The sequence below is a fragment of the Macaca mulatta genome, chromosome 9, assembly GCF_049350105.2.
Source record: "Macaca mulatta isolate MMU2019108-1 chromosome 9, T2T-MMU8v2.0, whole genome shotgun sequence".
Classification (NCBI taxonomy): domain Eukaryota; kingdom Metazoa; phylum Chordata; class Mammalia; order Primates; family Cercopithecidae; genus Macaca; species Macaca mulatta.
Window position 1 is genome coordinate 109,388,660 of NC_133414.1, and position 14,338 is coordinate 109,402,997.

At 49.5% G+C, this 14,338-nt stretch overlaps 1 protein-coding gene across 13 annotated transcripts in view; it reads right to left on the reverse strand.

The window, feature by feature from the left end:
- Window positions 1-11,546: 11,546 nt before the first annotated feature.
- RRP12 (ribosomal RNA processing 12 homolog) overlaps window positions 11,547-14,338 on the reverse strand; it is a 47,887-nt gene continuing 45,095 nt past the window's right edge. For all 13 annotated transcript variants that reach the window (XR_013398204.1, XR_013398203.1, XM_015147859.3 and 10 more), the window contains 3 exons: window positions 14,108-14,175; window positions 13,703-13,785; window positions 11,547-12,038 (listed from right to left, as the gene is read on the reverse strand). Coding sequence is in view for 11 of the 13 variants with exons in the window: in XM_015147859.3 (XP_015003345.2) it covers window positions 11,936-12,038; window positions 13,703-13,785; window positions 14,108-14,175 (254 nt within the window). In the remaining 2 variants the exon portion in view is untranslated. The remainder of the gene's footprint in view (window positions 12,039-13,702; window positions 13,786-14,107; window positions 14,176-14,338) is intronic.

Below are 14,338 nucleotides of genomic sequence, written 5' to 3' on the forward strand. Positions count from 1 at the left end.
TCCTCCTCAGCCTCTGAAAGCCCTGGGATTAAAGGTGTGAGCCACTGCACCTGGCCATGTTTTGAGAATTTGAAAACAACTCTATTGTGTTAAATGCTGAACTTCTGAGGTTTGTTACAGCATCTAGCATAACCCTAATGCAGAGGGATAAAGGTTATCAGGGAAAAGAGAGGTAGGGAGAGAGCAGCACATCTAAGTACCATGAAAAAGTTCATGACATTATCTTTATGAAATTATGGCTGGCACGTAATGTCTGGGGGAGAGAAAAGAAGAGGGCATATTAAGGGTGCAGTGATGGGGGAGCTGCACTGGTCAACGCAGGGCCTGGTTGTGAGTGCAGGTGGGCAAAGAGACCTGATTTGCATTTGAAGAGGAATGCACTCTACCCCTAGAAGAGGCACACTCTACCCCTAGAGGTGCCAGGCTTAGGGGACTGACAGAGGAGGCAAATCCCAAAGATGCGAACGGAGAAGGCAAACGCCAGTTTAGGACTGATGGAAAAATTGCAGACTCTGATCAGACACAGCCCAATGCCTTCCCTCTTCTGCCACAGCCCAGTTGAGTTACTATTGGCCTCCATTCCAGACAGCTGCCACATTGTTTTCCAGGTCTCCCAGGCCCTCTATTTCACAGAATCCCAGTGAGTTTCTCCTACACAGGGTGGGTTGCTTCATTGAGGCAATTCTGAGTGTCCCTCCCTGGGTAAATGTGGTTTATTGGGGAAAAGAAAGGGCAGATGACTCCAACCATCTGTAGACTCCAACATGCAAGTACACTTTTTTTTTTTTTTTTTTTGAGATGGAGTCTCGCTCTGTCACCCAGGCTGCAGTAAAGTGGCATGATCTCGGCTCATTGCAACCCTGCATCCCGGCCTCAAGCTATTCTCCCGCCTCAGCCTCCCAAGTAGATGCGATTACAGGCAGGCACCACCACTCCCTGCTAATTTTTGTATTTTTAGTAGAGACACGGTTTCACCATTTTGGTCAGGCTAGTCTCGAATTCCTGACCTCAAGTGATCCCCCTGCCTCACCCTCCCAAAGTGCTGGGATTACAGGCGTGAGCCACTGCACGTAGCTGGTCAGAGGCTTCTTTTTCTTTTTTTTTTTTTTTTTTTTGAGACGGAGTCTCGCTCTGTAGCCCAGGCTGGAGTGCAGTGGCCAGATCTCAGCTCACTGCAAGCTCCGCCTCCCGGGTTCACGCCATTCTCCTGCCTCAGCCTCCCGAGTAGCTGGGACTACAGGCGCCCGCCACCTCGCCCGGCTAGTTTTTTGTATTTTTTAGTAGAGATGGGGTTTCACCGTGTTATCCAGGATGGTCTCGATCTCCTGACCTCGTGATCCACCCGTCTCGGCCTCCCAAAGTGCTGGGATTACAGGCTTGAGCCACCGCGCCCGGCCTCTTTTTCTTTTTCTTTTTTTTTTTTGAGGCGGAGTCTCGCTCTGTTGCCCAGGCTGGAGTGCAGTGGCACGATCTCGGCTCACTGTAACCTCTGCCTCCGGGTTCAAGCGACTCTCCTGCCTCAGCCTCCCGAGTAGCTGGGATCACAGGTGCCCACCAACACACCTGGCTAATTTTTTTTTTTTTTTTTGAGACGGAGTCTCGCTGTGTCGCCCAGGCTGGAGTACAGTGGCCGGATCTCAGCTCACTGCAAGCCCCACCTCCTGGGTTTACGCCATTCTCCTGCCTCAGCCTCCCGAGTAGCTGGGACTACAGGCGCCCGCCACCTCGCCCGGCTAGTTTTTTGTATTTTTTAGTAGAGACGGGGTTTCACCGTGTTAGCCAGGATGGTCTCGATCTCCTGACCTCGTGATCCGCCCGTCTCGGCCTCCCAAAGTGCTGGGATTATAGGCTTGAGCCACTGCGCCCGGCCCACCTGGCTAATTTTTGTATTTTTTAGTAGAGACGGGGTTTCACCATGTTGGCCAGGATAGTCTTGATCCCTTGACCTCATGATCCGCCTGCCTCGGGCTCCCAAAGTGCTGGGATTACAGGCATGTACCACCACACCCGGCTTTTTTTAATTTTTAATTTTTTTGAGGCAGTGTCTCACTCTGTCGCTAAACAGCTAGAGTGCAGTGGCAGGATCACAGCTCACTGCAGCCTCAACCTCCCTGGGTTCAGGTGATCCTCCCACCTCAGCCACCCCACTAGCTGGGAATACAGGTGGGTGCCGTCATGCCCAGCTAATTTTTGTATGATTTGTAGAGAAGGGGTTTTGCCATATTGCCCAAGCTGGTCTCCAACTCCTGGGCTCAAGATATCGGCCTGCCTCGGCCTCCTAAAATGTTGGGATTACAGGCGTGAGCCACCCACCCAGCCAACAGCCACTTCTTATCTCCCTGTCCAGCACTGCCTCCACCCCAGCCTAATGTACCAGCCCCTCTTGTCTGGATCATAACAGCAGCTTCCCAGCAGGTCTCCTCATTTCCTCTTGCCCTGTTCTAATCCATCATCCATACAATAGCCAGTGATCTTAAAAAAATAATAATAATATATTGAATTAGGTCAGTGTCCTGTGCACTCCCTCCCCTCTAATTTGAGTGAGGATAATTCCAGTCCCAGTGAGAACCGCCTCCACCACCAGCCTCTCAGCCCTGTCTGCCAGCACTCTCCTCCTTGCACCCTTGGTTGGGTAACCTTGGCCTTCTGTCAGTTCTTTGAAGAAGCCAAACTCTTCTGCTCCAGGGCCTCTACTGCTGAACATTCTTTCCCCGCTTCTTGGCCTGTAGCATCACAGCCCCGAAGTGAGGCACTTTTTTTTTGTTTGTTTTTTGAGATGGAGTTTCGCTCTTGTTGCCCAGGCTGGAGTGTTACGGCACAATCTCGGCTCACTGCAACCTCTGCCTCCCAGGTTCAAGCAATTCTCCTGCCTCAGCCTCCCAAGTAGCTGGGGTTACAGGTGCCTGCCACCACACCCGGCTAATTTTTGTATTTTTAGTAGAGATGGTTTTTCACCGTGTTGGCCAGGCTTGTCTCGAACTCCTGACCTCAGGTGATCTGCCTGCCTCGGCCTCCCAAAGTGCTGGGATTACAGGTGTGAGCCACCACGCCTGGCCAGAGTGAGGCACTTTAACAGCACTGCTCCCAACCCCAACCACACACACACATAAACACAGTCTAAGTAGAAACCATAAGCCTGGTATGCAAACAAGGCTTCCACACGGGTCCAGCCCTAGCCCACCTTCCAAGTTGCAAGTGACTGCTGCTCTTGGTCCCGGATTTCTGGAAATGTAGGAGCCTTGGTTGTTTGCTGCCCTAAAGCCTACTTATCCTCCAGGTCTTAGCTAAATGTCACTCCAAGAGGCCCTCCTGCTATGGCTCCCTCCCCTTGCCCAAACCAGGGCCCAGCATAATATCCATGCTGAACCTTCATAGCACTGTCCTAATCATGTGTTTTATTAGTTTTTTTTATTTATTTGTTCTGTCTCCTCATAAACTTTGTGAAGGCAAGGATCCTGCCTGCATTGCTTGCTACTCTATCTCCCACGCCTCACCAAATGTCTTTCTGGAAGTCCTTTGCTCAGAATAAATGCCCAATGAGAGAGAGAGAGAGAAATGTACAAGAAGATCATGGAAAGAGACTTGCAGGCCAATTGCATCCCCCTCCTTGAAGGAGACAGGAAGGAATGCGCAGCCCAGCCCAGCCTTTCCCTTCATGTCAAGTTCACGCTGGCACACTCACCCGCCTCTCACTGAGTATAAAGAGACCTGTTTTGTAATTGGTCTTTATCCCAGAGTAGCAGAGCTTTGGAAGCAAAGAGCCTGCAGGGTAATGAATGGGAGGGAGAACAGACGCTGGTGTCCAACTTCACACGGCATTTGGAAATTCACAGCCAAGCCTCTTTGCAACACTGTGCCCTCCCTGGGGCTAATTTCAGCATGCTGCAGCAGCACAGGCTTTAACTCCAGAGACCTGGGTGCTACCTTCTGCTACCTGCATAACTCTGCCCAAACCATGCATCCTTTCTGCCTTTCAGTTCTCAGCTGCGAAGTGGGAATCATGATAAAGATAACCATGATCACAATGCAAACAGGGCGACTGTTGCAAGGATCAAAAGAGATGGTGGGTGTGAATGTGTTTGGTAAACTGGAGAGCTCCATACAAGCTCCAGTTTTAACTGCCACTGTACCTGTGCAGGAGATTCAAATCTGGCAGGTGTGACTGTGACTGTGCATGGAACAGATACTAGGCCCCTTTGTGAAATCCCGAGGAAGGGGGCCTGCATGACCCATGTGATAGTCCTCATGTGAGCAGGGAGGAATTTTCTCAGAATACTAGATGTCAGCTTTGCTAGTTAATTACCAGTGTTTGCTTGGGAGCACCCCACCTTCTGCGAGGAGTTGAACTAGCTGCTGGAACGATGAAGGAAGGCGTTTTTAGATAAGTATTATCACACAGTGATCCAATCGATACACATAAAATCTGCTCAGGGCAATACTGTGCCTTGTCATTTTTATGAGCATATTTACAACTGAGGGTTGGTCTCAGGTTATCTACTGTGTATGTAATTCAGGCTCAGTGGCCTCAAGTCCAAGAGCTATGGCATAGCAACTGTTCTGGTTAAAAACAAGACTTCTGGCCGGGCGTGGTGGCTCACACCTGTAATCCCAGCACTTTGGGAGGCTGAGGCAGGCGGATCACTTAAAGGTCAGGAGTTCAAGACCAGCTTGGCCAACATGGTGAAACCTCATCTCTACTAAAAGTACAGAAATTAGTTGGGCGTGGCAACATGCACCTGTTATTCCAGCTACTCAGGAGGCTGAGGTAGGAGAATTGCTTGAACCCAGAGGATGTAGTGAGCGGAGATCATGCCTCTGCACTCCAGCCTGGGTGACAGATTGAGACTGTCTCAAAAAAAGAAAAAAAAAAAAAAAAAAAAAAAAAAAAAACAGACGAAAAACCAAGACTTCCAAGAGCTTGTAGAACCTTCATTGGTGGAGGCCATGAGGGCTGTACAGGTTATTCCTGGCACCAGTTGCAAATCCATCTGCCTGTCATCAGTGCTTCACATCCTCTTTGAAATTCTGACTTAAAATCATCAGCTCTGTAGTGAGTACCTGTGGGTCTACAGGGTGACATCCCTGGAAGCTGGAAATCAGGCTGCCCTCTGGAAGTTAAACCCTTCAAGTCTACGCGTGATGGATAGGATTAGTTATCTGAACAAGGCCCCAGAGGGAACAGGATGTCTCTCTGGTGAAAGCCAGAACTGGGCTTGGAAATTCAATCCAGGCATGCCTGCCTGTGAAGGAAGCCTTATTAAATCTCAGAACAGGCTGGGCATGGTGGCTAATGCCTGTAATCCCAGCACTTTAGGCCGATGGGGGTGGATCACCTGAGGTCAGGAGTTCAAGACCAGCCTGGCCAACATGGTGAAACCCCATCTCTACTAAAAATACAAAAAATTAGCTGGGAGTGGTGGTGGGCGCCTGTAGTCCCAGCTACTCGGGAGGCTGAGGCGGGAGAATGGCGTAAACCCAGGAGGCGGAGCTTGCAGTGAGCCGAGATCCGGCCACTACACTCTAGCCTGGGCGACAGAGCGAGTCTCCATCTCAAAAAAAAAAAAAAAAAAAAATCTCCAAACAGCTTCTGAACAGCAGGTAAATGGCTACAAAGGCCATACAAGACACCAGAGAGGAAGGATCTGTTCCATTCTGCAGCCAACCAAAATAGAGGGGCAGGGCCCCAACAGGCTGCTAGGAGAATGGGACCCCCTGTAGGCAGTTATATCCCTAGAGACAAAACTGTCCCACCCCAATGACAATATGATTCACCTATCACTTGCATGACTCCAGTTGCCCCGTTTTACGCCCCCAGTACAGAAAAACCACTAGTTCTGGCCTCCTATGCAAGGAAGCATGTGCCGAGCAGTCACCTTGAGCATCTTGGGCAGTGATAGTTCTCATTATAAATTAATATATTATAATTTTGACTAGGTCTCATGTGAATCTGTATTTTCTTCTCTGAACCTGATCAATCCTGATTTTATCCTTATTTATTTAGAGTTCCAGGCTGGAGTGCAGTGACTATTCACAGGCTGGACCAAAGTACACTGCAGCCTCAACCTCCTGGCCTCAAGTGATCCTCCCACCTCAGCCTTCCAAGTAGCTGGGTCTAGAGACACATGCCACCGCACCCAGCATCAATCCTGATTTTAGACTTGCAAAGCTGATCTACAGACCTCAGCCCTGGAATGAGTATGCAGTGACAAGCCACTACACAAACACCATCTACCTACATTCTTAGTCAGTATTTACTGATGATTGACCACGGCCTCAAAACCCAAATCCAGGCATTTCCATGACAAATCAACGAGATTGATACATCCCTGGCCTTGGATGACTCAGCTGGCTTCTAACAGCTTGGTAAGTGTTTCTAATGGCAGTAGCTACGTCAAGCATAATTTCATGAAATGGCAAACCAGCTTACATTGTCCCAAATCAGGGTTATTTTCTGGAGTACAGTCATCTATCTACTCACAATAATGTATATCAAAAATAGAACAAATAGTCGTCATCACGGCATTTTCTAAATATTGCTTTGCACACGGTCTGGCATCTAGTGATGACGTTAAATTCCTGCATACAGCAAAGAGCAACATACTTATGGACTCAAAGATCCTTTGTAAACTGAGCTATATTCGCTGGGCAGATTTTTTTTTTGTTTTTTAAGATGGAGTTTCGCTCTGTCACCCAGGCTGGAGTGCAGTGGCACGATCTTCGCTCACTGCAAGCTCCGCCTCCCAGGTTCATGCCATTCTCCTGCCTCAGCCTCCCGAGTAGCTGGGACTACAGGTGCCCGCCACCACTCCCGGCTAATTTTTTGTATTTTTAGTAGAGATGGGGTTTCACCATGTTAGCTAGGATGGTGTCTCGATCTCTTGACCTCGTGATCCGTCCGCCTCGGCCTCCCAAAGTGCTGGGATTACAGGCGTGAACCACCATGCACGGCCCTGCTGGGCAGATGTTTAAAGCTGAGCCATTGAAAATGTTTATGGCCGGGCGCGGTGGCTCATGCCTGTAATCCCAGCACTTTAGGAGGCCGAGGTGGGCGGATCACCTGAGGTCAGGAGTTCAAGACCAGCCTGACCAACATGGAGAAACCCCGTCTCTACTAAAAATACAAAAATTAGCCGGGCGTGGTGGCGCATGCCTGTAATCCCAGCTACTCAGGAGGCTGAGGCAGGAGAATCACTTGAACCTGGGAGGCGGAGATTGCAGTGAGCCAAGATGGCGCCACTGCACTCCAGCCTGGGCAACAAGAGTGGAACTCCGTCTCAAAAAAGAAAAGAAAATGATATTTATGAATCGTTTACATTAGTATACGGTAAGAACTTTAGTCAAGTGCAAATTTAGAACACAAATTGTCCAGGCATGGTGGCTCATGCCTGTAATCCTAACACTTTAGGAGGCTGAGGCAGAGGACTGTTTGTGCCCAGGGAGTTTGAGGCTGCAGTGAGCTATGACTGTGTCACTGCACTCCAGCCTGGATGACAGAGCAAGACCTTGTCTCAAAACATATATTTAAAAAAAAAAAAAAAAAGTAAACTTGCATTTTAAAACTACATGTATTTATTTATTTATTTAGAGATGGAGTCCTGCTATGTCACCAAGGCTGGAGTGCAGTGGTGTGATCTCAGCTCACTGCAATCTCTGCCTCTCAAATTCAAGCGATTCTCTTGCCTCCGCCTCCCAAGTATCTGGGATTACAGTCACGCGCCACCATGCCCAGCTAATTTTTTTGTATTTTTAGTACAGAGGGGTTTCGCCATGTTGACTAGGCTGGTCTCAAACTCCTGACCTCAGATGATTCACCTGCCTTGGCCTCTGAAAGTGCTGGGATTACAGACATGAGCCACAGTGCCCAGCCCCATTTTTCCTTTTTTTGAAACAGGGTCTTATTCTCTTGCCCAGGCTGGAGTTTAGTGACATGATATCGGCTCACTGCAACCTCTGCTTCCCAGGCTCAAGCTCTTCTCGCACCTCAGCCTCCCAAGGAGCTGGGACTACAGGCGTACGCCATCATGCTTGGCTAATTTTTGTAGAGATAAGGTCTCACTATATTGCCCAGGCCAGTCTCAAACTCCTGGGCATAAACAATCCTCCTGCCTCAGCCTCCCAAAGTGTTGGGATTACAGGTGTGAGCTATTGTGCCTGGCCTTACATTTTTTCCTGAATTAAAAAAAAAAAAAAATAGCCCTATGTATATTTAAAAAACAAAAAAACAAAAAAACCAGAATGAATTGCACTAGTGATAACTGAGAATTTGGTGGAAGGATTGTAGCCCCTGCTTTTACTTTTGTTTTTTCCAAATATTCTGTGAATCTTTATCACTTTTATAAAGGTGAAATATATATGATTTTAATTTTTAAAATTACCCTTTGAAGAAACATAAGCAACCAATTAAAAATTTAAAAAAAGGGCCAGGCGCGGTGGCTCAAGCCTGTAATCCCAGCACTTTGGGAGGCCGAGACGGGCGGATCACAAGGTCAGGAGATGGAGACCGTCCTGCCTAACACGGTGAAACCCCGTCTCTACTAAAAAAACATAAAAAAAACTAGCCGGACGACGTGGCGGGTGCCTGTAGTCCCAGCTCCTCGGGAGGCTGAGGCAGGAGAATGGCGTAAACCCGGGAGGCAGAGCTTGCAGTGAGCTGAGATCCGGCCACTGCACTCCAGCCTAGGCGACAGAGCGAGAATCCGTCTCAAAAAAAAAATTAAAAAAAAAAAAATAAATAAATAAATAAAAAAAATAAGGGGGGAAAGGACTCTGAGGACTGAAAACAGGCTACCTGAACTTCATAAGCAATTTTGTTACATGTTGCAAACAGTACAGAAAAAACACCCTTCTTGGGACTGATCAGGCTGTAACACTAGCCCTAAAAACGGCCACTAGCGGGAATGAACTGCCAGGACAGTCCCCACCAAGCCTTCTGCCACAATCATGGGAAGGGAAATAGTGAAGGGGCAAGATCAGTTTAACCTGACTCACCCATGGCCGGAAGTGTCACGATGTGGACATGACTAGATGGCCTTTGCAAATCCCCAAAGCTTGACCACTCCCTTGGCCAACTGCGGGGTTGCGGTTTTCGTAGTCAGGCAGGGTAGGATCTGTTTTCCATTTCTGAGAATGAGTGGAGGATGGACCCCAGAAAAGCAAGCCTCAGACTGACATTCCCAAAAGCACAAATTGAAAATCTGGAGAGTGAGAGCTCTCAACTTTCCTATTCACCGTAAAATTGGATGCATCTTTTGTTGATAAACACTCCTAAGATTCTTTCACCTCCACTGTTGAAACAACACTGACTTTGTTTTTTTTGAGACAGTTTCGCTCTTGTCACCCCGGCTGGAGTGCAATGGTGCGATCTCAGCTCACTGCAACCTCCGCCTCCTGGGTTCAAGCAATTCTCTTGCCTCAGCGTCCCAAGTAGCTGGGACTAGAGGTGTGCGCCACCACACCTGGTTAATTTTGTATTTTTAATAGAGATGGGGTTTCACCATGTTAGCCAGGCTGGTCTTGAACTCCTGACCTCAGGTGATCCACCTGCCTCGGCCTCCCAAAGTGCTGGGATTACAGGTGTGAGTGATCACACCCAGCCTAAAGAACACTGACTTTCAAAATACATGTTTTAAGCACCTGAAGTTTCTGGGATGAAAATTAATTCTTGCCTTTGCATCAAGATCACGTGCATTTGAAGTCTACTTCCAAAAGAATATGGCATTCAGCACATCACTAAAGCCAACCTTTCTAGGTCACCTGCCTTTCCCATCTTTAAAAGAAAACAAAGTTCCTTGGAAAATGTGCTATATATAACAAGAAGGTTGGCTTCACGCTTTCTTTTCTTTTTTTCGAGACGGAGTTTCACTCTTATTGCCCAGGTTGGAGTGCAATGGTGCGATCTCAGCTCACTGCAACCCCTGCCTCCTGGGTTCAAGCGATTCTCCTGCCTCAGTCTCCCGAGTAGCTGGGATTACAGGCACCCACCACCACACCCGGCTAATTTTGTATTTTTAGTGGAGAGAGTGTTTCTCCTTGTTGGTCAGGTGATCCACCCGCCTCGGCCTCCCAAAGTGCTGGGATTGCAGGTGTGAGCCACTGTGCCTGGCCTTTATTTAAAAAACAAAACAAAACAAAACAGTAAGCCGGGCACAGTGGCTCATGCCTGTAATCTCAGCACTTTGGGAGGCCAAGGAGGGCAGATCACAAGGTCAGGAGTTCGAGACCAGCCTGACCAACATGGTAAAACCCTGTCTCTACTAGAAATACAAAAATTAGTGGGGCGTGGTGGTGAGCACCTGTCTCAGCTACTCAGGCAGCTGAGGCAGAAGAATTGTTTGAACCTGGGAGGCAGAAGTTGCAGTAAGCTGAGATCGGCCATTGCATTCCAGCCTGGGTGACAGGGCAAGACTCCATCAAAACAAACAAACAAACAGACAAAAAAACACACCAATGCTGGGCAATTGGCTCATACCCCTATCTACTTTACACGAAGCTTCCCAGTGCACATGGTCACATTTCCTGAGAAAGGAAACAGGAAAGGACTGGGCTTGGCTTACTTCAACCCAACTTGTGTCCAGAAGTGTAACAATGGGGAGTATGGTTAGATCCCCTCTGCAAATCTCTGGTAGCCACTCCTGACCACCTTTCTTGCTTGCTCTTTAATTCTAGATTTCTGTGAACAAGGCATGTAAACAGTGCCACCTCTGGGCCAAGTGTGGTTCCTCTTAGCTTTTCCTAGCCCCAAATCATCAGGAGGAAATGCCCTAATTTGGGTAGCGCTGGACTCAGTCAAGACTTGGGTCTCCTTAGAGAATGAGTGGAAGAGTATGGTGGGACAGGCTGCCAGGAGGTGCACAGGGCCTCCTGGGACCATTATCAGAGCCAAGTGCCTTAAACTAAAATGGAAACGGGGAATATATGTATGTGCTCGCCTCATACTCGGGGGATCTGAGATGGGAAGAATATATCAGGTGCGAAGCACACTCCTCATATTGGGGTGTGGGAACAGTGCTGCGGTTCTTTGCTCCTGGCTGCCTGTGGGATCGTAGCCACACGAGGGGACCTGGACTGACAGGACAGTGACCTCAGGACCTCTGTGCCATGCCCTTCTCTGCTCCAGACCAACAAAGCTGGACCAGTGAATCACATCGCACAAACAGATCCCCTTGTCTGGGAAAAAAAGAATGTGGGAAAACAGGGAGGTGAATGAACCAGGCTATGCTGAGCCCACTTGGAGGGGCTCAGCAAACACTTTGTTGAATCAGTGAACAAAGATGCTGGAGAGACTTGTGACCAGGGCAGCAGGGGTAGTCCCTGGTGCTGAACTGCAGCTCCCAACACCAGCCCTGGGGCATTCGCTGCCCCTCCTGACACAGGTGGGTGCTTCCTGGCAAGTTCCAAAGCCTGTCCTATGGGCAAAGCATTATGATATGCCCTGGACTGGATGTAAGGAGTTAGACAGGAAGAGGTCAGGCCACTGCTGCCAACAACTGGACACTGTTCTTACCCCTGGAGGGGGCAGATTATGAAACAGTTTCTAGAAAAAAAAATGCAGGATGAGACACATTTATTCTACATCTGGTCACAATAAATCTCATACACCCAGACCACAGCCAGGATGCCACATGGGTACAAGCAGCTGGCGGAAATAGAGATCATCTGCTCTGGTGCTCGTGGCCACTCCGGGCAGAAAGCAAAGGTGCCCCATGGCACCTACTCAGAGGCACTGAGGCCACATTCCCATCTCCAGGCACCAGGGATGTCTCTGAAGGGTGATTCCATTTGGAGTTTCCAAAATCCAGGACTTCTGAGAGCCAAGCCCTAGTTCCAAGTCATCCTGAGTCCAGGCTCTGCCAGACTCTTGAGTACCTGGAGCTGGTGGCAAGGTAGCCTGGGGGCTGAAAGGGCCTCAGGCTGGATCACGGGGCAGCCCTGGGCCTCAGGGCCGACGATCCTTTCTGCGGTTTTTGTGTCCCACCTGGGAACCTCGCCGGGCAGCCTTCACCAGGCCTTTGAACTGTCCCTGCAGCTTCATCTTCTTCCTGCAGGGCCAAGGAACAGAAGGGTCACAACTGGCTGAGAATAGGAGGCCCCCTCCTGATGCCAAATGATGGCTCACCCCCAGCGCCAGCAGGGATGAGAAGTGGGCCTCCAGGTGGTGGCTAGCACATGAACTGGGCAGACCACGCGTGGTTCCAGCTTCCACACAGCTCATGTCCTGACCGGGACATTCCACTTTGGCACAATTATCCCCCTGGAAACAGGCCTCACTGCCATTCTTCCTCTAATGCACGTCCAGAGAAGGTCAAAGCTCCCTCTGCCCACCCATCCCTCTATTGAAAGGTAACTCACAATCCGTAGAAGTTAGAACTTTAGAATACCATTTCCCTAGTAACATTAGTTTCCAAAGCAGTCCTACACATAACCCAATTTAAGGGCCAAAGTCGGAAACAACTCTAATTTCCCACCAATAAAGGGATTAGAAAAGCAAATTATACAAAGCTATTAAAAATGATGACTATGGGCCGGGCGCGGTGGCTCAAGCCTGTAATCCCAGCACTTTGGGAGGCCGAGGCGGGCGGATCACAAGGTCAGGAGATCGAGACCACAGTGAAACCCCGTCTCTACTAAAAATACAAAAAATTAGCCGGGCGCGGTGGCGGGCGCCTGTAGTCCCAGCTACTCAGGAGGCTGAGGCAGGAGAATGGCGGGAACCCGGGAGGCGGAGCTTGCAGTGAGCCGAGATCGCGCCACTGCACTCCAGCCTGGGCAACAGCGTGAGACTCCGTCTCAAAAAAAAAAAAAAAAAAAAAAAAAAAAAATGATGACTATGTAGAGTATGTATATACCAGAAAACATCTGTATGACATAATATCATGTTTAAAGAAGCAGTTCAGGGCCGGGCGCAGTGGCTCATGCCTGTAATCCCAGCACTTTGGGAGGCCGAGGCGTGAGGATCACAAGGTCAAGAGATCAAGACCATCCCAGTCAACATGGTGAAACCCTGTCTCTACTAAAAATACAAAAATTAGCTGGGCATGGTGGCACGCGCCTGTGGTCCCAGCTACTCGGGAGGCTGAGGCAGGAGACTAGCTTGAACCCGGGAGGCAGAGGTTACAGTGAGCCAAGATTGCACCATTGCACTCCAGCCTGGCGAGAAAGCAAGACTCTGTCTCAAAAAAAAAAAAAAAAAAAAAAAAGAAGCAGTTCAAGTCAGTAATATAGGTAGGTACCAGTTACACGATGTAGGTGCATGTTAAAAAAAAAAAAGCTAGGCCGGGCGCGGTGGCTCAAGCCTGTAATCCCAGCACTTTGGGAGGCCGAGACGGGCGGATCACGAGGTCGGGAGATCGAGACCATCCTGGCTAACACGGTGAAACCCCGTCTCTACTAAAAAATACAAAAAACTAGCCGGGCGAGGTGGCGGGCGCCTGTAGTCCCAGCTACTCGGGAGGCTGAGGCAGGAGAATGGCGGGAACCCGGGAGGCGGAGCTTGCAGTGAGCTGAGATCCGGCCACAGCACTCCAGCCTGGGCGACAGAGCGAGACTCTGCCTCAAAAAAAAAAAAAAAAAAAAAAAAAAAAAAAAAAAAGCTAGAAGAGACTCAAATTGAGTTGAGAGTTTAATAAGGCCTTCCCTTCTTTAGAGCACTCTGCTCCCTCGTCCCCTCCCATCCTCCAGCTGCCAGCCTGGCACAGCACCATACCTGCGGTTGAGCTTGCTTCTGTTGAGGGGGATGTAGGCATAGGGATCTGGTCGGCCTTTCTTCTTCACATCACCTTTTGCTTTCTGCTTACCCAGGAGAGAAACAGAGTCAGCTAGGAGTGTGGGGTTCCCCTTCTGTCCCTGCCCCAGACTTGACAGGCCCCATAACCTCCCTTCATCCTCTGCCTTAGGTGGTGCCAAAGAGCTCCTGTATCCTTGGAAGGCCATTCAACAAGGTCCCCCATTTCAGATGCCACAAGGCCTTGGTATACCCCTTCTTCTTTCCTGGCCTCAGCTGAGTTCCAGGAAGGTGCCTCTCAAGACAGTGATGGGCACAACTCCTCCTTGCCCCTCCCTGGCACCTGTCCAGTGCCAGGAGACCCCATGCCCTACATGCAGCGCTTACCTTGGCCTTGTATTCGGCCCCAGGCATAGCCTTCTTGGCCACAGGGCGATGAATGCCAGAGCCTCCAGCTATAGGGAGAACACAGGACCATGAGTCAGGCAAAGCCAGGGTAGCCTCCTCCTAGAAGGCAATGGGCACCCTCTCTGAGCAAGCTGCCAGGGAGCAGTTGAGTGAAGACCAGGAACTTGGCTCTGTCCTCTATCAAACCAGGACAAAGACCTTCCTCGAGGA